The following is a 22,949-nucleotide window of genomic DNA, read 5'->3' as shown; positions in this document are numbered from 1 at the left end:
ATGTCGGAAAAAATTGTATCTAGTGTTTCCATATCCTTGTTGGACAGTTTTTATTTGTATATTCAGTAGTGCGTTTTCTCGCTTAACACGTTCATTTTTATTGTCCCCTGCAGAAATGTCTTAACAAGATTTTACTGTAAATCCAAAAGAAAAGTAATGGAGTACGGTCGAATGAAGTCAGGAGATGCAGGAAATATTAGGTTAGGAAATGAAGTCCTTAAGGAAGTAGATAAATATTGTTAATTGGGTAGTAGAATAACTAATGATTGCAGAAGTAAAGAGGACATAAAATGCAGAACAGCACAAAGCAAAAAAAGGCCTTTCTTAAGAAAAGAATTTTGCTCACTGTGAACATCGATATAGGAATTGAAAGACTTTTTTAAGACTTTTGTCTGGAGCTTAGCACTGTATGGAAGTGAAATGTGAACAATAACTAGCTCAAAAAGAAAGAGCACAGAAACTTGTTAAATGTGGTGTTACAGAAGAATGGGGGTAGATCAAATCAAAAATGAAGAAATACTGAATTGAATTGTGAGAGGGGAACAATTTGGCAAAATCTGACGAGAAGAAGAGGTCGAATGATAAGACATATCTTAAGATATCCAGGACTTGCTCAGTTGATTGAAGTGTAGGTGGTAAGAACAGTAGGCGTAGACCAAGAATGAACATGAAAAACAGATTAGAGTAGATGTAGTACTGTAGTTATGCAGAAATGGAAAGGTTAGAAAAGGATAGGGTGGATTAGATATCTGAATCAAACCAATCTATGAACTGATGACCCAAACAAAAACAACAACTATGTCCTAGGAGAAAACGCATCCTAAAGCCCAGGTAAATGGATATGATGCATTGGCCATTAATTAAACAGGTACAATGTAAAAAATAAAATACTGTAGAATTTAAAAAAAGTAAAAATAGTTTCATTAGGGGCCCAATATAAAACAGTTTGCAGTTCTATGTACTTCCTGTGAATATGGTGTCTGTACTAGAATGACTGAAGTTAACTGAGGGCACTGCTATGGAGGAAAATCCAAACGCAAGCACCATAAGAAATATGTTCTGGATACAAAAATTGATAACTGAAATATCTGAAAAGGAACAACCATTTAGATTCTGTGCTCAAAGTATAGTTATTCCACTCAAATAACATAGTTAAAATACTTACCTAAAGTACGCAATTCTTTAGCAATGCTCTCGGCAAGTTTTTCACACCAATTTTTTGTAGGACAGAATATCAGTGATGAGTGGCCATCAAATATAGTCTCCAAACATAAATGAATGATGTGGTCTGGATCATCCTACAGTTTATAGATGAAAATTGTATTATGAAAAAAAGATCAGTATATCTAGCTATAATAACAACATAACATTAAAAAAAATAAAAAACAGAAAACAAGGAATGAGGATTGGAACGCAAATGATAAACACAGTGATAGGTAAGTGAGGCATCAGAAAACAATGGAAACTTTGTTTAATGTTGTACTAACTTGAATAAGTTTCTGGCAACAATGGGCAAGGAAGGGTTAGGAGTGGGAATGAAGCAGCTGTGCCCTAATTAAAGTACAATGCTAAGTCAGAAAATGGGAAACAGCAAAAATCATCTTCAGGGCTGCTGATAGTATGGTTCAAACCCACCATCTCTCACTTGATATAGGAGGATGTGGAGTTTGTCTTTTACCTGCTGTGTTTATATCTCCTTTCTGCTGCTCCTTTGTCCCATTCTAACCTACCTTTAAGTTAAGGCTTTGTGTATGTTCCTAGCCTCATTCCTAGTTTGATTTAGATTTGTATTCTTCTTAGTTCCCTTCTCATTTATATTAATCCTTTGGGTTACTTTTTACCTTCTGTGTTTGTCTTGTGTTCCATATTTTCTACCATCTGTGTCGGTGCAACGTAAAGCAAATAGCAAATATATATTTTCTACCAATTGCATGACCCTTTTACCTCATCCCTTTTCCTGTGTTTATATGCAAATTTAATTACTGCTGCCACTATGGGATATTCATCCTCTTTATTGAACTTGTGTCTGGTCAAGGAAATATTTCACAAAGATACCTTCTCGGGTAACAGAATAGACCATACAGCCAGTAACCTTGTGAAAAAATGAAAATCCTCAGCCTGTTTCCAGTCATTCGACCAGGTCAGGAAAGGATGAATGAAGCCTCCATCTAACAGCGAGAATAGAAAATGCACCGGCTGCCAAGGCCCGTCGCACTCCTCTGGGGTAATAATTAATGACTGACAGATGAAATGAAATGATACTGGAGTGTTGCTGGAATGAAAGATGACAGGGAAAACTGCAGTACCTGAAGAGAAACACGTCCTACCTCTACTTTGCTCAGCACAAATTTCACAGGGAGTGACCGAGATTTGAACTACAGAACCCAGCGGTGAGAGGCTGGCAGGCTGCTGCCTAAGCCACGAAGGCTCTGCCAGTAACTTGTAAAGGGTGTTAAAAAATTGTAAAGCCTCAGTAACACTATATAAGCGGTCTGCATTGAAATCATTTAGGCTGCCTATTTGTCAATTTTGATGTGTTATTCTAGCAGAGGCACAGAAACCAGAACTCTGTTGGGTTACTCATGGCCCAATACTAATTGATTCTTTTGGGTATACAACAAATGTGTTACAGAGATCTTCATACCAACATGAAGTGCCAAATGAACGGTTTTTCTATCCTTAAAAAGCCAAGTTTGAACCTGCAATCTTCAAATCTGAAGGTTGACACTCTACCACTAATCCAGAGAGGAAGCTTGTTGAGTGTTGAGTAGCAGTAATTAATTCAACTCTCAGGGCAACAGCTATGGCTGTAGGAACCCCTCTAGAAGGTATGGGCATCTCTCAGTTGAGGAAATAAAATACATTGTGTATTGTCGGTTCTCCAGTTTACAGGCACATGCTTAGGGCATCCTCTCACTTCTAGTCAAATGAATATGAAAATACAGATTCACGGAAAGTTGAATTTCAGTACTGTACCCCCAGAAGACTTTAATTCATGCTTACAAGGGTGTTTTATTTGTTACTCATAAAACAGAAAGAACACTGAAGTACAGGGAACAGTATAATTAATAATAATAATAATAATAATAATAATAATAATAATAATAATAATAATTTTGTGTAGATATTGCTACCCTGGTGCAGCGAAGGCAGACCCTCCAACGAGGGTAGGCAGTATTGACCGTGTATGGAAAACTATGTGTTATTGTGGGGGAAGATAGTTTGTGGTGGAGGATAGTGTTATGTGTGGTGTGTAAGTTGCAGGGCTGTTGGGGACATTACAAACATCCACTCCCCGAGCAAGGGGAATTAAAATCTCAGATGCAGCCAGGAATCAAACCTGGGGGGGGCTCTGAATCAAAGGAAACTATGCTGACTGCTGACCATTCAGCCAAGGGGCTGGACGTACAGTAGTAGTAGCAGCAGTAGTAGCAGTAATAATAAAAAATATAATAATTTCATGGCCTCAGCTTCCATGCGCAGACAATTTAATTTGATGCCATCTGGCTGTCTGCTCGTCAATTTCGACACTGTTTTATTCTAGGCCTCTCTTGGATGCCTATGGCAGAGTTTTTTAATGATTTTTGTCGGGTTTATACCAAATGTGTCACCAAAGATCTTTGACATGCCAACATCGTACAACATGGAGTGTCGCATGACTCTTTTCAGCCCTTCAAATCCAACAACCTTTGCTGGGATTGTAAGATCCACAAGCCAACACTCTACCATTGATTGGCAGAAGGAGTTAGAATTACAAATAATAATTCACTAGAACAAGTAGAATTAAGTTTAATCCTTCTCAGGTGGAATCAAGTAGAGTTAAATATGACATATGAATTATTTCACAAAAATTGATCATTTAAAACATGTACAGTGAAACAGCATTAGTGTGTTCCTCATTATCAATTTTCATGCTCCTTGTGGCCTTGTCTTTCTTCTGCCAATACCATCATTCTTTATAGTCCGACCACTTCCATTTTTCCCCCTGATTAGAGTTAACAGAGTTACCTAGTCGTATTTCCCCTAAAACAGTAATCACCAGCATCAAATCTTGTCAGTTGAGTATCGATGACTAAAATAGTAGAAATTCAATCATTCTTTAAACGATCATTGTTGTCTTAAATTTTCAACGAAAACTGGGATATTTGTCATTCTGAACACACTCTTTCGGTGCAGGGAGTCAGATGCTGGAAATCTGGTACCTGAAAAAACCGGCACGTCATGTGGCGCTAGTCATTACAACATTTTGCGAATTTTATAATGTACTGTTTGACAATATGTATTTTCCTCTTAATTTAAGCAACTTCCACATATGTAACATAGAATTTTCGATTATCTAGATAAATCAGCGATCTTCTTTTGGGAGTAGTAGGGAACTAAATCTGCTATGTTGCCTTGTGACTGCTAATACTTTAGTTGTAACTGTATAACAAGATATTTTCAGACAGTTATTTCAGATTACCAGGTTCTACTGTATACTACATATTTCATGATTCACAGCAAACCTTAAAATTATATTCAGTTCGTAAATGATATAGCAATTTCATTTCTTTATCATAAACCGTAGGTCCCACTTTTAGAAATTCACGCAGAGGTATGGGACGAAAGTCTGTTTTAAACAGATCAGCACCCAGCCACTTGGCCAACAAGTCCAGGTTGGGTAATGTGGCTGACATCCCAATAATCTGCACAGAAATATTGCTGTTCCTGCAAAAGAAAGATGAAAAATCAGTCATAAAACTGAGGTATATCCCATGGCTGTAAGTAATAAAAACGAGAACAAATGTGGATCTGTAATTACTCTGAACACTTACATGGTGCACATATATTTTATTTTAGTTAGCATCAACTCAAGAATATATCCTCGAAACTGATCTCCCAATAAATGTAGCTCATCAACTACTATAGCACCTAAATCCTTGAGGCATCCTTCCTCCATTAGTCTGAAAAGGAAAGGACCAGACATATTCATGAAGCTTAACAAATATTGGAATCATTCATTTTGTTATTAACTTTATGCCATTCCCAGATCACTGACAGAACAGCACCTCATAATTAATCAGTATCGTAGTAAACAGAACAGTATCATCAACCTTAACAATACCTGAAAGTTGCAAGTTGTAAAAACATCAAATTAAAATAACAGGACATGTTTCGGCTGCATCAGGCCATCTTCAGCTATCTAGAATTAACTTAAAGTTAATATATTAAAAGTTACAAAACATGAATAAAATTTATATTCATAAGATATATGGGAGTTATTAATTTTAAGTTGATTCTAGATAGATGAAGATGGCCTAATGCAGCCAAAACATGTCAAAACATGCCAACTCGCCCGGTATTTGCAACTTCTGACACGTTCCTCCCAGACAGTCAGCATGCAGAGAGCCAGTCGAATCATGTGCTGCCAAAATGTAATACTCTCAGTACTTTCACAATTTACAACCCCATGATAGAGTTACAAATTATGCTAACACAAAGCAAACATATTTACTGAACACGCATAATACAGTATTTTGTAGAACACACGACAGGAATTTTAAAGAATGCTCTAAGGAAATAGATGTGACAACCTGTGGGCTCATTTTCTCATCAACAAGACGTTTAACAATTCCGTCTCTACGTGCTTCAGAGACACCCATTCTGGCACTCATTAACAGTAGTGTGAGTATGATCTGCTCTAAGTTATATTTAAAAATTATACAGTACTGTAATTAATTTACTTAGGTTTGTTACAAAATATTAACTTTCTCATACGTGAATACTGCAGCAGAAAACGTTTCTCTGCACAATGTTATATTAGAAAAAGATGTAACTAAAACATGCAACATTATTCAAGAAAATTACAATTATGCATACCTGTTAATAAGACTGTTTGCTTTCTCAATAGTGCAGACAGCAATATTAACACTACGAAAACCACCAGGTAGGCTATGACTGCCCATTAACCCTTCAACTCGCACACCACTGCTTGACAGAAGATCCTGAAAATTGTGGCAACAGAAACATCTAGAATTATTTTATTCAAAATCATATATGTGCAAAACAAACAATATTTTAAATTAAGATATCACTGGTTTAAAGGAATAATAATAATAATAATAATAATAATAATAATAATAATAATAATAATAATAATAATAATAATAATAATAATTGTGTGTGGTTCTGGAAGACAATTTTTTTAAACAATTTGTTTTACGTCGCACCTGCACGGACGGATAAGTCTTATGGTGACGATGGGACAGGAAATGGCTAGGAGTGGAAAGGAAGCAGCCAAGGCTTTAATTAAGGTACAGCCCCAGCATTTGCCTGATGTAAAAATGGGAAACCACTGAAAACCATCTTCAGGGCTGCCGACAGTGGGATTCGAACCCACTGTCTTCCGAATACAGGATACTGACCGCACTCAAGCGACTGCAGCTATCGAGCTCGGTGGGAGACATAAATGATCTGCATACCTCTGAGGATGGGGCCCTACCAAGGATGATCTCTACTGATGAAGACAGCAGCAACATCCAGTCCCCGAGCCAGGAGGCCAGGCCCTTGGACTAAAGGCCAGTATGCTAACCAGTTAGCCATGGAACCATGGTAATGAATGTTGTATTAAGAGAAAACCTCTTAGAGAAATAGTTCTGACCCCATGCAGAATGAGGACAACAGGTTACAAGAATAGAGAAAGGTTGAGAAAGACAGGAAAATACAAGCCTCCCTAGGCCTCACAAGCCTAATATCATTACAGTCAGTAGAGAGCTTTAACTGACTAAGCATAATCAAATAGGAGGCACACGCAGCAATGAGCTTGCGTTTGGGAGATGGTGGGTTTGAATCCCACCGTTGGCAGCAATGAAGATGGTTTTCCATAGTTTCCCATTTTCCCTTAATTAAGGCTACGACCACTATCTTCCCAATCCTAGTTTTTTCCCGCCTCATGTTGCCAGAAACCTTTGATGTGTTAGTGCGACATTAAAACACTACAGAAAAAGGCAAAAGATGGACTAATTTGCAAAATGCAGATGATACTTGTATCTATACCTTGGTCTAGGACATCCCTGAACTACCATATTTACTCGCGTATTAGACCCCTTTTTTCCCCACTTTTACAGCCAAAAATAGTAGAGGGGTTCAATATGCGATTACCTCAAAATTTTGGGCAGCGAACACATGACTTCTAGGCTATAAAGAGCTATGAATTGTACGCGTAAACATTCTATACTATTATTTAACAAACTTGGAATGTATTGGCCATTTTCGCCGGAAGGCAGTATTTCTAAACGTAAAAGGACAATAAATGGTGAACACGACTTTTAGACCTACGGTACATATAAAAGTCCGTTTTAGTTACTCATATCACATCATTCATTACATCTCATTAATTCCTCTGGTAAGGTTGACATCACGAAGAGCATATGGCCGTAAAAACTCGCTACGAAGATTCGTCTCACTTCATACTCGACCCCGTAGAATAAAGGGATAAGGGTATCGTGTTATCATATAATTAAATATTGATACGAAAGAACTTAATGGCCAGTCATTTGTTTCTGTCAGTTCAGCAGTAGGCCTACCACACAGTAAACCTGATCACTGCTTTCATATTGAATTATCGCCTTGCGCCGCCAACTTCCCTGCCCTGCTACTAGCGTGTCGGAATTCCAAGTGATGTCATCCTCACTGCCATATCGTCAGTCGCATCAGCAATAGTTCATTCTCTTTGAGCCATGCACTGCTATCGAGAGCATACGAGGTTCCGACTTTTTGAACCTTTTAAAAATCATTTTGTTCCCGACTACAGAGTCTAAACAATGTGAATCTATTCCCAAATGGTTTCTGGAGATGGTCTCTGATATTCCCAGTTGATGTATATGTAGCAGAAGCCACTCCTTCCAAATAAAGTCGTGCTGTAGAAGGCATGCCAAACCATCAACTGATAATTAGCATATGTTACGAGTTGTACTTCCGAATGTAATACAAATACAGCAGAAACAATACGCGACAATTTCTTTATTTAGCCTTGTTAAAATGGAAGACAAGTCGCAAGTGGCGCTCATAGTGGCTTGACCTGAAAATTCGCGCTAAATTCAAATAACAATGGAAATGTATATACGGAAATGGATAAATAAATTACGCCTAGAAAGAAAGTGTTACTAAGATATTAACTTCAAAGTTGCTAAAGCAATTCTGGATAAATGAAAGAAAAATTATTTAACAGGTTATTATTTAAAGACTGAAATTAGACATATAATCAAGATGTGAAATGGACTGCTGTGAAAGGGCTTGATCTTTCATTTATGCATTACTTTTTTAGCTTTAGAATTCCTGCCTGAACATTCAGGCTAGATTTTTCTTTTTTTCTCTCATTTAAAAGCATTGTATCATCATATTAAAACACTTGTCAACAAAAATATCGGCACATTCCTTACATACATGATTCAATGAATTTACATTTAAGAGCTGGACAATTTTCCTTTTAACTTGAAGCCTACTAACAGAGAGAAAATCTATAAATTTAGCCTCAAAAACATTCAAACTTTCCCTATAAGCAATACTTGCTATAATGCCATTACATTAGGGTAAAGCAAATTTGCATCATCATATTGTTTCAACAAAATATGTACATTTCTTAAATCACCCATATTTTCTTCAGTGCTTGACAACGCATTACGGCATTCCAAATGGGGTAACTTGGAACACAACCAGACACACTCATATGCAAATGTAGTTTCCTGAATTGTATCAAAGCCACAGATCACACCTATAACAACACATCGGTATTGAAGGTTAACTGCTGTACTATACAATAAAATATGCATATTATATTTTAAGCCAGTTAAAACATGGATCGAGTAGGTCAGAAGATTATGAAGTACTATAAAAATCTCTTTTTCACTGGAAGAACATTTAAGCAAACACAATATTACTTAAATTTTCTTGTCACGAGGGAAACTGAAGAAAGACCGCACATTCTTCTCTACTTCATAGTTACTGCAGCCAAACACAGCACATACCTTTCCACTCATGTTGAGAGGAGATATCAAGGAATGACACACGCTACTATTTAATTATGTCAACTCACTGAAAACGCATAAATAACACCAGAAACTTCATACACAAATACACGTGCTCTTATGACAGAATCAGTAGTTCTCAGGTCAATCCGATGGGAGAGAGCTCTAATAGCTCTCCCTCGAAATCTCGCAGAGTGCCGCGTATTGTCTCTACTGTATTTGGTAATACATAGTAACTGGAAATATTCTTTTGATAACTGCGGCTGTTGAAACACAGACCATTATTTTTTTTTTTTAAAGTACATTTCATGCTTGTTCTCTACATTTATTACATCAGGATTTTACAAACAGCTGTCCATGAAATAAGACAGACCACATTGTTTAGGTTAGGTATATTAACACCCTGATAGTGCATTTATGGATATCTACAGGTGTGGCGGTAATGCATTTTATTATCATGTTTAATTTCGTACGTTCATTGCTTCTTTTTTTTTAACGCATACTCTAGTATGATTTGTTTGGCGTCTCTGAAAATCGTTTAAAGCACGTGGGGACAGAAAATTATTATTATTTGTTAGGTACGTTAGTGAGTAAAACAATCGTTTTAATTGGATAGCTTTTATCACATTTTAAACTCACTTCTCTCCAAATATTACCTATATTGGTCCGAGTCACGAGATATTAAACGACCACTTTGTTAATGATTTCGCCTACTGTATAAATAGCAACAACCACGAATATTTATCAACTAAAATAAACTTGTTTCCTCATCCCGAGGTGGTACAGCCCTTTTTAGATACCCCCAGTGGAGGGGAGTTATATGTACCGCTTTTACCGCATATCAACCTTCCTACCATTCGTAAATCTCTGGCAGTACGGTACCGGAAATCAAAGTCACACTCCCGAGAACAGCAACTAATTGTGCTAACCATTACGCTGGCGGACGTTATTAACTAAAAAACACAGTAATATAGCGTGACTGACGCATGCTTGCAATGCGCGGGTCGAACACAAAGCTAGGCCTATTCACCTATTTGTGCGATGTCATCAGAGCTGCAGTAAGACTTGTACCCGCTTCGAAGTGGAATCGTTGTTCTTTGAAGAATTACGATGGGGGGTCTTATAAGAGAGATTAATTTTTTTCATTTTCTTCATCTCGAAAAGCCGAGGAGGGGGGGGTTTCTAATACGTGAGGGGGTCTAATACATGAGTAAATATGGTACTAGACATGCTCTAGAAGATCACTACCACAAGTCACTCTTTAGGACTGGAGATCAATTTGGAAAAAACAAACTTAATGATATCAATAAAGGTCGCAGAACTTGCTGCCACACAAAGAACTTCTTTCTATAAATTGCTTTATGTCACACCGACACAGAAAGGTCTTCTGATGACAATGTGATGGGATACGGCTATGAGCGGGAAGGAAGAGAGTGACCATATTACCAAGTTCATGCCTTCGATACACCATGTTCCATTAGCAACAATTTACTGTTTTTGAAGTATGTAAATATTAATTTACAGCAGAATGACTATTACCATTAAGTTTATGAATACCTAATTGAACTTCCCACCATGTTTCACTGCAACTGGTTCGAACAATCAAAACGGTTCCCTTGCGAGGACAATTTTTGATAAAACACATTTTTATTTTTGTTTTACAGCACAATGACACAGATAGTCTTATGTCAACAGAAAGTTAGAAAAAGGCTAGGAGTGGGAAGGAGGTCGCTGTGGCCTTAAGGTGCAGTCCCAGCATTTGCATAGTGTGAAAATGGGAAACCACGGAAAACCATCTTCACGCCTGCCAACAGCAAAGGTCTAACCCATTATCTCCCAAATTGATGAATTGAGTTTACTATTCGACTATTACATGTTTTTAATATTTTAAATTCCCTTCCAGCTGAAATTAATATAAAACTTCATTTAAAGGATGAAAACAGTAAAAACCATAAAACATGACCTTTTTTCAGAACATGTTCAAAATACTCTACACATAGCATTATTGTATGTCTACTATAATATACCATATACAACAAGAGCAGGAGAAGAAATACTCCTCTGAATTGGGTTAATGCAAAACGAAGAATTTTTGGACTACCTGTAATTGAACAAAACGAATACCGTACTTCTCTGCAATTTGTATGTTAATTGTCCACATCAAACCTGTTAATATCTAAACCTTGTTTTCTTGATTAAAAACATATTTTTAAAATGTAATTTGAATAATACATACCTGAAAGTAGAACATTTTTTCCCGAACAACCGACACGAAGGGTAATATAATCATGACCTTCTTCTTTCTTTCAAGGACAGTTTTGATGGCTAAGATTTCAGCTACTAAAGTTTTTCCTGTAGAAATTGGACCAGAATATATCCTGTTAATTTTACTTTATCAGATTCATCAAGTAGATTCACAGTACATAGGTACTATTCTGTGAACACACAATATTATTTTTCACTGTAATAGTACATGATACAACACTGTGACAACTCTGTGATTAATCGCCCATCACCTAAATGAAAACGCATTCACTTCAGAAAATTGGCTTGTGATTTTCTTCATCACCAACACATTTCACACTGAAAAATTGAACAGCATGAGCACATGAAAAAGACAGCTTTACAAGGTGACAGAGGAAAGAGAAAGTTGGACATTACTTTCACTACCACTGTTGTTGGATTTCTATACATAGCCATGTTTGAAACAAAGTCATTTGTGAAAGGTGTGAGCACAAAGCACCCATCGGGAACATTCAAAAGTGGCAACTGCCTTGGTTCGGTCACGTTCATAGAATTAACACCTCTCCACTACCGTACCAACTCTTCTGACGATAATTACCAACCCTATGGAAGATCCAGCAAGCCTCACAGTGTAGGGGTAGCATGCCTGCCTCTTCCCCAGAGGCCCCATGTTTGATTCCCAGCCAGATCACTGATTTTTACCTGGGTCTGAAGGATGGTTCGAGGTCCACTCAATCTATGAGATTATTATTTATTATTATTATTATTATTATTATTATAATATATATTTTTACAAGTTGCTTTACATCACACCAGCACAAGTCTTTTGTCAACAATGGGACAGAAAGGGCTAGCAGTGGGAAGAAAGCAGCCGTGGCCTTAATTAAAGTACAACCCCAAACATTTGCCTTGAGTGAAAATGGGGAACCACAGAAAACCATCTTCAGGGCTGCCAACAGTGGGGTTCAAACCCACTATCTTCCAAATACTGGATTCTGGCTACACTTAAGCGACTGCAGCTATCGAGCTCGGTAAAGAGATTACAACTGAGGAGCTATCTGACTGCGAGATAGTGACCCCGGTATGCAAAGCCAAGAATAACGGCTGAGAGGATTCATCATGCCGACCACATGACACCTCAATCTGCAGGCTATCGGGCTGAGTAGCAGTCGCTTGGTAGGCCAAGGCCCTTCAAGGCTGTTGTGCCATGGGGTTTGGGCTGTTGTCTTCTGGAGGCAGGCGCAGAGGAACTTCATTCCTAAAGCTTGAAGTCTAGTATTTTCTCGTCCTATCAAAGGAGCTGTTTCTAATCAATAATAATAATAATAATAATAATAATAATAATAATAATAATAATAATAATAATAATAATAATAATACTGGCTTTACATCCCACTAACTACTTTTATGGTTTTTGGAGACTCTGAGGTACTAGAATTTAGTCCCAGAGTTCTTTTACGTGCCAGTAAATCTACTGACATGAGGCTGACATATTTGAGCACCTTCAAATACCACCAGACTGAGCCAAGTTGGGGTCAGAAGGCCAATGCCTCAACCGTCTGAGCCACTCAGCCCAGCTCCGACTTCAGCAAAATTTTGTGCTGAAATATTTACTGTAAAATCGTATGTCAGGAAGGACACCCATACTTAAACCTCCCAGCCAAAAACAAAAATGAGCTAGAGTGGCTCCAGCGATCCAGGAAGTACCTGGGATAGACTGAAGAAAGTTTTAATATACTGTATTTTTTTGCAATATTTATTTCTCTTCTTCCTTCTCTTCTGTCCTTTTTTTCCCACCTTGATCCTCATAACCCATTCCTCAATCTCCCCATGTACAGTACTACATCAAGTTGTTTCTGAATTTCTCTCGCACCCTTTCTCTCAAATCACAATATTCTTCTTCTTCTGATATAAATATTGTGTGCGGCTATTTCTAGGCTGGTGCAGCCCTTGTAAGGCAGACCCTCTGACAAGGGTGGGTGGCATCTTCTGTGTATAGGAAACTGTGTGTTATTGTAGAGCAGGATAGTGTTACTTTTCGTTTGTAGTTGCAGGGATGTTTGGGACAGTACAAACACGAGTCCCCAAGCAAAGGGAATTTACCATTTAAAGTTAAAACGACATGGCCAAGTGTCAAACCCTGGGCTCTCTGAACCAAAGAGAACTACACTGACCATTCATCAAGGAGTCAGATGCCAGGCTGAGTGGCTCAGACAGTTGAGGCACTGGCCTTCTGACCCCAACTTGGCACGTTCGATCCCGGCTCAGTCCGGTGGTATTTGGAAGAGCTGAAATTCGCCAGCCTCGTGTCAGTAGATTTACTGGCTCATAAAAGAACTCCTGCAGGACTAAATTCCAGCACCTAGGCATTTCCGAAGACCATAAAAGTAGTTAGTGGGTCATAGAGCCAATAACATTATTATTATTATTATTATTATTACCATGAAGGAGCCAGACTTCTTCTGATTACTTTGAGAGTAATCATTATTTAGATGTGTCAAGAATTTATTATCAAAATGTTTGGGGATTGACAGCCACTGCGGTAGACAGTTACAGAAAGTCATTTACAGGACTGGTGACTTGTCATCAAAATCAAACAGTAGCTTCACAAAATTCCTCAAATAATAGCCTAATAATTCAGTACATCACTTTCCAAAATGACCAAATAAGAAAATAAACACATACCTGCAGATGTGGGAGCCGAATATACAAGGTTTCCTCCACTAAGTACTCTAGCATTACTCAGACATTCCACTTGCCATGGAAACATTGAGATTATCCCATGTGATTTATATTGCTGCAATGCAAAAATTAAGAAAAAATTAGGGTTAACATACTGTATAATATCATATCACCTCCGAAGAGGCCTGGAGCAGGTCTTTTGAGTTGACGGCTATAAGCGTCCTGCATGTCTGAGGATGGGGCTCTACCTAGGATGATTTCTAAGGTTCAAGATGACACACACATCCAACCCCCAAGTCATCAGAATTAACTAATTAAGGTTAAAATCCCCGGCCCTGACGAGAATCGAACCCGGGACCCCTCGGACAAAACACCAGCATACTAATCGTTTAGTCATGGAGCTGAACATTAGTGTGAATAATGAATACTTATTGACAAAGAAAGGAAGCGGCTGTAACCTTAATTAAGGTACAGATCCAGCATTTGCCTACCAAACTGAACTATACCCATTTCTGTCATATACACAGTCGGTCATAGGCAGCATCATTCAGCGATGCAATTATTTCCCCAGCCAGACATGTAGTGGTGGTGCCATCAGGAGATATTACCCATAGGTCAAGAAGGGCTCTGCTTGGCTCATAGTGCATGTTAATGTCACCGGAGAGAGTGAACATACCATCAGTCTGTGATGCATCATCCTCACCATGTCTTCAGCCACATTCGAAAGCGTGTGACAGAGATAGGGTACATCTTCTTCTATGGCTCTACAGTTCATTGTGAACCTTGGCCTCTTCAACAATCTTCTGCCATTTATCTCGATCCAACGCTAAAACTATCCAATTCCTATAGCCCATTTCCCGAAGATCTTCAGTAACTCCATCCATCCATCTGGTTCTCGGTCAACCTCGTCCTCTGTCCCCCTGGATTTCCATTTAATATCTTTGTAGGTACTTCCGTATCACTCATCCGTGCTACATGCCTGGCCCACCTCAATCTGGCTGATTTCACTATTCTTCTAATAGGTGAGTCTTTATAAATTTTGTACAATTCATGATTGTACCTCCTCCTCCATGTTTCTCTTCCACAGACTGGGCCGATGATTCTTCGAAGTATCTTTCTTTCGAAGGCATCCAGCATCTTTTGCTGTTAATGGCCAAGTTTCCGAGACATATATAAGCACAGGTCTTATAAGTGTTTTATAGATGGTTAATTTAGTGGTACGGGGCAAGAGCCTTGAGGAGAGAAGCCCTGTTAGAGCAAAATAGGCTCTGTTGGCTGCTATTAATCTCTATTTAATTTCATGAGAGGTATCATTTGAATAGGTGACTGTTGATCCCAGATATTTAAACTGCTCAACTCTCTCGAAGGTGTAATTGCCCACGGTTATTGAGGGTGGCATGTTCTCCTTACGTGCTTTCCCAGCAGCCATATATTTCGTTTTCTGCTGGTTGATGTTCAGTCCCATTTTTCTACTGGCCTGTTCAAGGGCGATGAATATCCCTTCCATTGCCTTTCGAGTTCTTGCCACTATATCTATATCATCGGCATAAGCAAGTATCTGCACTGATCTATAGAAAATTGTTCCATTATTCAGGAGGTTTGCATCTCTCATCACCTTCTCTAGGGCAACATTAAAAAGGAGACATGCCAGCGCGTCTCCCTGCCGTACCCCATTTTGAATATTTAATGTCTCAGACAGCATTCCTCCCGTTCTTATGCTACTTCGTGTCCCACTCATTGTCATTCTCACCAACCTTACCATTTTTCCAGGAATTCCCAGTTCAATCATAGCATGGTACAATTGCTCTCTGTCTATACTGTCATACGCTCCTTTGTAGTCAATGAAGAGGTGATGTGTGTCAATCCCAAATTCGATTGTCTTCTCTAAAATTTGCCTTAAGGTGAAAATCTGATCTATAGTGGACTTTCCTGGGAAATCCACACTGATAAATCCCAGTCTATCTCTGAACAATTGGGAGAAGACGGTCAAATAGAATGTTGGAGAATACTTTATATCCCAAGTTAAGTAGCGTAATTCCTCTGTAACTATCACACTCAAGCTGATCACCTTTCTTATATATAGGACATATAATTCCTTCTTCCCATTGCTGAGACATTTTCTCCTCATCCCACACTGAAGTAGCTATTTTTAGGAAAGTCCGTTCCAATTCACTGCCACCTTGCTTGAGCAGTTCCACTGGAATATAATTTCCTGTTGCCTTGTTATTCTTCAGTTTCTTCATGGCAGTTATCACCTCTTCTAAAGTTGGTGGACCTGTATTTTCGTCAGGGTCATTTTCTCCTTGCGCATCAATTGAGTGTCTTGTTATCACTCTGAAATTCAGGAGTCTATCAAAATGTCGCCGCCACCTTTCACATATTTCTTTCCCCTCGCTAACAAAGTTTCCTGTTTCATCATTTATCAGGCTAGTTTTGCCACAGAAGGGTTTCCGTGCAGCATTTACCTCTCTGTAAAATTTCCTAGCCTCATTTTGATTTCTCAGAAGCTCCATTTTTTCGATATTTGCCTTCATCTACTCTCTTTTTTTCCTCTGATGGATCTTCTTTTCAATCCTCCGTTTTTCTTTATAGAATTCCTTCATTCTTCTTGTACAATTTGATTGTAATGTCCTTCTGTATGTCATGTTTTTCTCTTCTGTTGCTATTTCACACTCAATGCCAAACCAAGGAGATCTTCTATGTCTTGTTTCAATACCCAGTGATTCATTTGCTGACGTCTTCACTGGAATTTTTTATCATTTCCCACTGATAGTCAATGTCGTTGCATTCTTCAGTATTTTCAAGGATCTGTATTATCCTCTCCTGGTATTGCTTTTTAACTTCAGATGATTCTAGGGCTGTTATATTGTATTTTGGGATGTTGGTTCGGGTTCCTTTGAATGCACTGGAGATCCTAGCCTTAATTCGCGCACGTACCAGGAAGTGGTCTGAGTCTATATTTGGGTATCTGAGACCCTCACATCCAAGAGATCTGACTTGTGCCTTGCATCTATCAACACATGATTAATCTGGTTAACTATGTTTCCGTCCGGCGATGTCCACGTTCCTTTATGTATATCTTTGTGTGGGAACAATGAGGAGCCCACAACCATATTTCTATATGCTGCAAATAATATAAGTCTCGTACCATTATCATTACTTACAGTATGTTTGCTGAGGGGACCAATTGTTGGCATATATATATGTTCCCTTCCCACCTGAGCATTTAGATCACCAGCAACTATTTTAATGTCATGGCCTGGGCAACTGTCATATGTTCTTTCCAAAAGTTTATAGAACAATTCTTTCTCTTCTTCCTCAGATTCTTCTGTTGGTGCATGGGTGTTAATTATAGAGTAATTAAAGAATTTACCCTTTATCCTGAGTACTGACATTCTTGGACTAATAGGCGTATACCCAATTACAACGTGCTTTAGCTGGTGGTGTACCACAAATCCTGTGCCGAACTTGTGCTTCTCCTCGCTACAGCTATAGAATATACTAGCTTCTCGCTTTTCTAGAATTCCACTTCCGGTCCACCTTACTTCTTGTAGAGCTATGATACTCTGTTTCAGCTTCATTGTTTGGTTCAGCAGCACCTTCAGGGCTCCTGGGCGATACAAGGATCTCACATTCCAGGTTACAATTTATATTTCTTTTCTTTCTTTCATGCACTGATGGTCGGTTATCATTGTCCTTTTTCACGCCAAGTTTGTCACCATTCTTTCTTTCGTTTAAGTTTCGCAACCTGACCTTTTTTACAGAGCGAGGTGTCAGCCCTACGTCCAACCTCTTCCGGAGGACGGGTAATTTTTAATCAGGGTTTTCTTCCCTTAGCCTTTGGAGAACCAACTCCACATACTACAAGGCAGCAGCATCTTCACCATAGGCTAATTTAAAGGTAGTTACAGATTCTTTAAAATGTATAAGGATAAATTTTAAATTCTGAAAATAAGACAAAGGAAGTTTTTTCTTTATAATGAAATCACAAATAAAACAACTGTCTAGAGGTTCATTTGTTTTCAACATTTCATTATGCATACTGCTACATTGATTTCTATATTCACTATCCAAGTGTTTAGCAATGTTCATTTTCCCAAACATTGATAGACTTAATGCATTTTTTTATTTGTACCTTCGAGATTTTGCTCTTGTTTTTATAATGTCTGCTAGTTGATTTACGGCAAATCTGCCATTCCTCTTTTGATCCATTTATTCTTCCTGCCAAACAACAAGCATGGAAAACAGTAGGCCCTACAATAAATTGTTCTTTTTATGGCCACAAATCCAATTATGTTTATCATAAACAGATGAATTCTGGTCTAGAAAGCCAACAATAACAGCTGCGAGGATTCGTCGAACTGACCACACGGAACCTATTAACCTGCAGGCCTTCGGGCTGAGCACCAGTCGCTTGGTAGGCTATGGTCCTTTAGGGCTGTTGCGCTATTGGGGGAGGGGGAGATAAACAGATGAATTGAACTTACGTGTAAACTGTCTTACTTTGTACAGTCTTCTCCATGTTTAGTACTGGTGTGGGATGTCCTAAATGTTTAATTTCTAGCTTCTCTTCTACTGAATGCAAGTAGAAGGGTTTTATCAGCAAAATGGACACTAAATTGATTGTACAAATGCACTACTTGACCCACAGCTGAATTAAAATACTGTAACAGCAACACTACTGACTGCTACTCACAAGGATTGCAAGTTAACAGTGAACCAGTTTCTTTGGACAAAGCTTTACGACACCAGCAGCGCATAAGCCAGTGAGATGCGAGCATACGAGAATTGAGTGGAGAATGCAATCTGTCATTTGGCTGCAAAGCAAATATGTACCACGCACACTCTACTGGACCAAGACATATGGATGATGCAAAGAGCTTTAAACAATCAAATCACTGCTCAGAAAGAATAACTTAAAATCTCTAATTAATTAAAAGAATATACAAAGTGGTGGTTGCACAAACCTACTGTCTCAATACAGGGCAAAAACTGCACGGTCTTGGGGGCGTACATTACTGGTATTTACCTAGGTGAAAACTTCAAGCAGTCAGAAGATATCTGAGATGAGTAATGGTATTCTACAAACCTCTACGAACTTGGATATTTGGTTCACTATATCTGAAGTTCACTACAACTGAAATATCTCCCTTAGCCTTATTTGATTGGAATAGGGGCAGAGACAATAAAATATCTAAAACAGATTCAGTTTCATCAATTACCAATTACTTAAACAAAATAAAATACAGCACAACAAACAGGATCAATTTTATAGTATCTTACTTGGCAGTGAAAAGCGTAGTCCATTTGTTTTTTCTTTTACATGTTGCTTTACTGATTGAAAGAAAAGAATTTCATTTTTAGTTCGTATTGAACTGAGATTACAATTAAATTAATAACATGTTATGGTTCCACCTATTCAATGCAATAAAAACTTAACAATGCGAGGTTATATCACAAGTTGATCACAAATGGTACTGGTTTCGACCCCAGATCTGAGTCATCATCAGCCGATCGTTCACAAGGTACAAGATAAAAGCAATGAATAACAAGTATCGTGGAAGATTTTTTCGAGGCAAAAGTTTGTGTGGAGCTATATAACACTTGAGTATAAAGCAGTAGGTTATAAATGTCTTTAAAATCTTGATATGAAGATGAATAAATAGCTTGATGTTAAATCTTATAATCGTACGTTTGATATATTAAGATGCAAATAGCTAGTTGTCTTGTTGTGCAGAAAAGTTGAAATTAAACACCACTGTGAGGAGAAATAAGTAAAACAGAGTGCAGTATTAGAAAAATTGAGGTATCTTTAAGATAAATGCTTGAGTAGTTCTTGAGGTGGCGAAAAGATCAATTTGAAGGTCATACTGGTCTGAACCATGGTTGATTTTAATTTCCAGTCTGATGCAGAAATAGAAAGACATAATGAGAGTAATAAAAGCCAATGTAGGTGAGGGAAAGATTTTAAAGCCAATGAATTGATCAAGAAAAATATAATATATAACTCACATTGCACAGCGTGATACAGTGAGGGGCTGAATTTGGAAATGTGTAAGAGAGAGGAAAAGGAAAGAGGAGAAAGGGAGAGGGGAAGGAGAAGGTGGGAAAGAGGGGAAGGAGAAAAGGGGAATGAATTTAAGGTGGGGCAGTTGGATGAGGTAATGGGGGTAAAAGATGTGGATGGCTACTATGCAAGGCATGGAAAATCAAATTTGAGTTTAAGGATTTAACACTTTTAAAAATGAAGATAAGAAAATCAAAAAGAATATTTGGTTTCTCTGAAATGTTGTTTAAATTGAAATAAGGATTAAAATACCATCAGGATGAATGTTAACAATTTTTGGTTGTAATAAGCAGGGGGACCTTTGTTTATTATTTCAAGTATTTGCATGTCCTGTTCTATGTTGGTGAAATTATGTTTAGAATAATGTATGTACATGCTGTACTGCTGCAAAGAATCCATTGTATTTTAAAGCGTTAACATGTTCTGGATATCTAATAGTAAAATTACGCCCGGTCTGCCGATAATGTTGCCTGCCCGACAGACTGGGCGTAATTTTACTATTAGATATCCAGAACATGTTAACGCTTTAAAATACAATAGATTCTCTGCAGTAGGACAGCGTATACAAGATTCTAAACATAATTTCACCAACATAGAACAGGACATGCAAATACTTGAAATAATAACCAATGGCCCCCTACTTAACATAATTGAAAATTGTAACAATAATCTTTTTTCTTTTTTTTTTTGCTAGGGGCTTTACGTCGCACCGACACAGATAGGTCTTATGGCGATGATGGGATAGGAAAGGCCTAGGAGTTGGAAGGAAGCGGCCGTGGCCTTAATTAAGGTACAGCCCCAGCATTTGCCTGGTGTGAAAATGGGAAACCACGGAAAACCATTTTCAGGGCTGCCGATAGTGGGATTCGAACCTACTATCTCCCGGATGCAAGCTCACAGCCTCTACGTGCACGGCCAACTCGCCCGGTAACAATCATCTTGACCAGTATTTTAATCCTAATTTCAATCAACACACTGATACTACCAGATTCCAACAATGCTTGCAACGTTTTACAAGTAAGGTCCCTAAATATTTTAAATATGTTTTTAATTAAATAGTTTGCTTGTAAATTGATGTGTATTGATTGGGTGGACCAAAACCTAACATTGTTTCCAAGTTTTAACTACCTCAAGAACTACTCGAGCATTTATCTTAAAGATACCTTACTTTGTCAACTGTGATTCTCAATTGTTCTACTGTACTCAGCTTTGCCTTTGTTTTTCAGTGCAGACCTGCTAAGAGCAACCGCAGCACCTCTCTGAATAGCAAACTATTTCAGCAATACTTGTGCAACATTGTCATGATCATCTGTATAAAAATGTTTTTGGTTGAGGCTTCATTGTATCCAAGGCACTCAGAACTTTGTCCTTGTTTTTAATGACATTAAAATTAAGTTGCAGAACAGCGTGCAACTGGTCGTCTTGTTGCACAGAAGTGTATGAGGAATGGGTTATTCGTAATTCAACATGTATTGAAGGAGAGGACATTGTAGTTGAAATAGTCTAGACTGAATTCTGGAAAAAGAAGTATAACTGGGGCTGTAGAGTAGGATAATTCTCTGGCGGTGTTGAACACGAAAACAATAGGAAGTTCATTCTCGTGGCTATAGAATATCGCAATACTGCAACATTACTGAAAATTATTTATCGTTATTTATCTCAATTTTTAGAAAGGGCACAAATCCTGGGGTCTCAGAGGCGATATTACCGGGGACTACAATAATATCTGACTGCTGGAAAGAATACAACTGCCTCTAGCACAAGGAATTTTGGCATTTGAAGCTCAACCATTCTATTGAGTTTGTAGACAAAATCCTGCTCTTCTTGCCAATGTACTTCACTTATCAACTACATCTAACTTTAATTTCCATTTCCCTTTTCAGATACTCTAACCTACCACAACGATACAAAATTCTAACATTCCACTCTCCAACTTGCAGAATGTCAGTATCCATCTTCCTGATGATATCCCCCTCTCATGTAGTCCCCACCCGGAAATCCAAATGGGGAACTATTTTACCGCCAAAATATTTTACCTGGGAGGAAGCCATCATCAGTACATCATTCATTCATATACAGAGAGAGCTGCATGTCCTCAGGAGTCAGTTACGGCTGTAGTTTCCCATTGTTTCAACGAACCATATGTTAGTCTGGTCTCTTCCTAGATCTGACATGGTTGCACCTACAGCTTGGCTATCTGTTGCACTAGGATGCACTGCCACAAGGTCACATGGTTCGGACGAGAGAAATTATTCTATATAAATAAGAATACTTCTTGGGACAGGTTGGTGGGTCTCTGGCAATCGTCAAGGAAGGATCTCTCTTTTCTGATACTTTAGGAATCTGTAATACATTATTTTTCTATGATTCCAACATGCAAACCATTTACCAAAGTACTACCCTTTCCTTTCCATGACTCATGGAAAAAAATACACTGTTTTTAGGAAGATGAAGGGTGGAACCTCTGCACCAAATTAGTGAAAGATGACGGTAACACGGGATTTATCGGCAAAGCAGATAAATTCAAAAACTTGTAAGAAATTGACAGAAAAGAATAAGATATCGTGGTACAGTATTTTTTGGCATGCAAAGTAAATAGTTTCACTATAGGCCTATTCAAAGAAAGGAACACAGATAGCATCCCTACATTCTGCAGAATTTCAGAACGTCTCTAGCTGGTGCCCCTTCATATCGAAGGGAGAATATGTACACAGAACATATTCAAGAAGTCTGTGGCATCAAAAATTTACAATGATAAAGCCGAACACATACAAATAAAAGGTACTATCCAACACCGTGCTACCTGCAGTTCAGCTTCAGTAACTTAGTGCACAGATCAAAGTGGACCTACAGGATGTGCAATATAGGACTGTGTCTCAACAGTGAGTGAAATTGCTTTGATATATCATAACAAATGAACTAAATAATAATAATGCAACCAAATGGTCATG

The 22,949-nt window shown here is 38.2% G+C and overlaps 1 protein-coding gene across 1 annotated transcript in view; it reads right to left on the bottom strand.

The window, feature by feature from the left end:
- Window positions 1-22,949, bottom strand: part of PolQ (DNA polymerase theta) — a 173,212-nt gene that overhangs the window by 147,819 nt on the left and 2,444 nt on the right. Inside the window, exons 2-7 of the mRNA XM_068229095.1 lie at window positions 13,935-14,046; window positions 11,242-11,357; window positions 5,860-5,984; window positions 4,815-4,943; window positions 4,506-4,707; window positions 1,166-1,298 (exon numbers count right to left, since the gene is read on the bottom strand). Of these exons, the coding sequence (XP_068085196.1) occupies window positions 1,166-1,298; window positions 4,506-4,707; window positions 4,815-4,943; window positions 5,860-5,984; window positions 11,242-11,357; window positions 13,935-14,046 (817 nt within the window). The remainder of the gene's footprint in view (window positions 1-1,165; window positions 1,299-4,505; window positions 4,708-4,814; window positions 4,944-5,859; window positions 5,985-11,241; window positions 11,358-13,934; window positions 14,047-22,949) is intronic.

The sequence above is a fragment of the Anabrus simplex genome, chromosome 8, assembly GCF_040414725.1.
Source record: "Anabrus simplex isolate iqAnaSimp1 chromosome 8, ASM4041472v1, whole genome shotgun sequence".
NCBI lineage: Eukaryota > Metazoa > Arthropoda > Insecta > Orthoptera > Tettigoniidae > Anabrus > Anabrus simplex.
The sequence above is the reverse complement of the archived record's forward strand: the minus strand, read 5'-3'. Positions and strand labels throughout refer to the sequence as shown.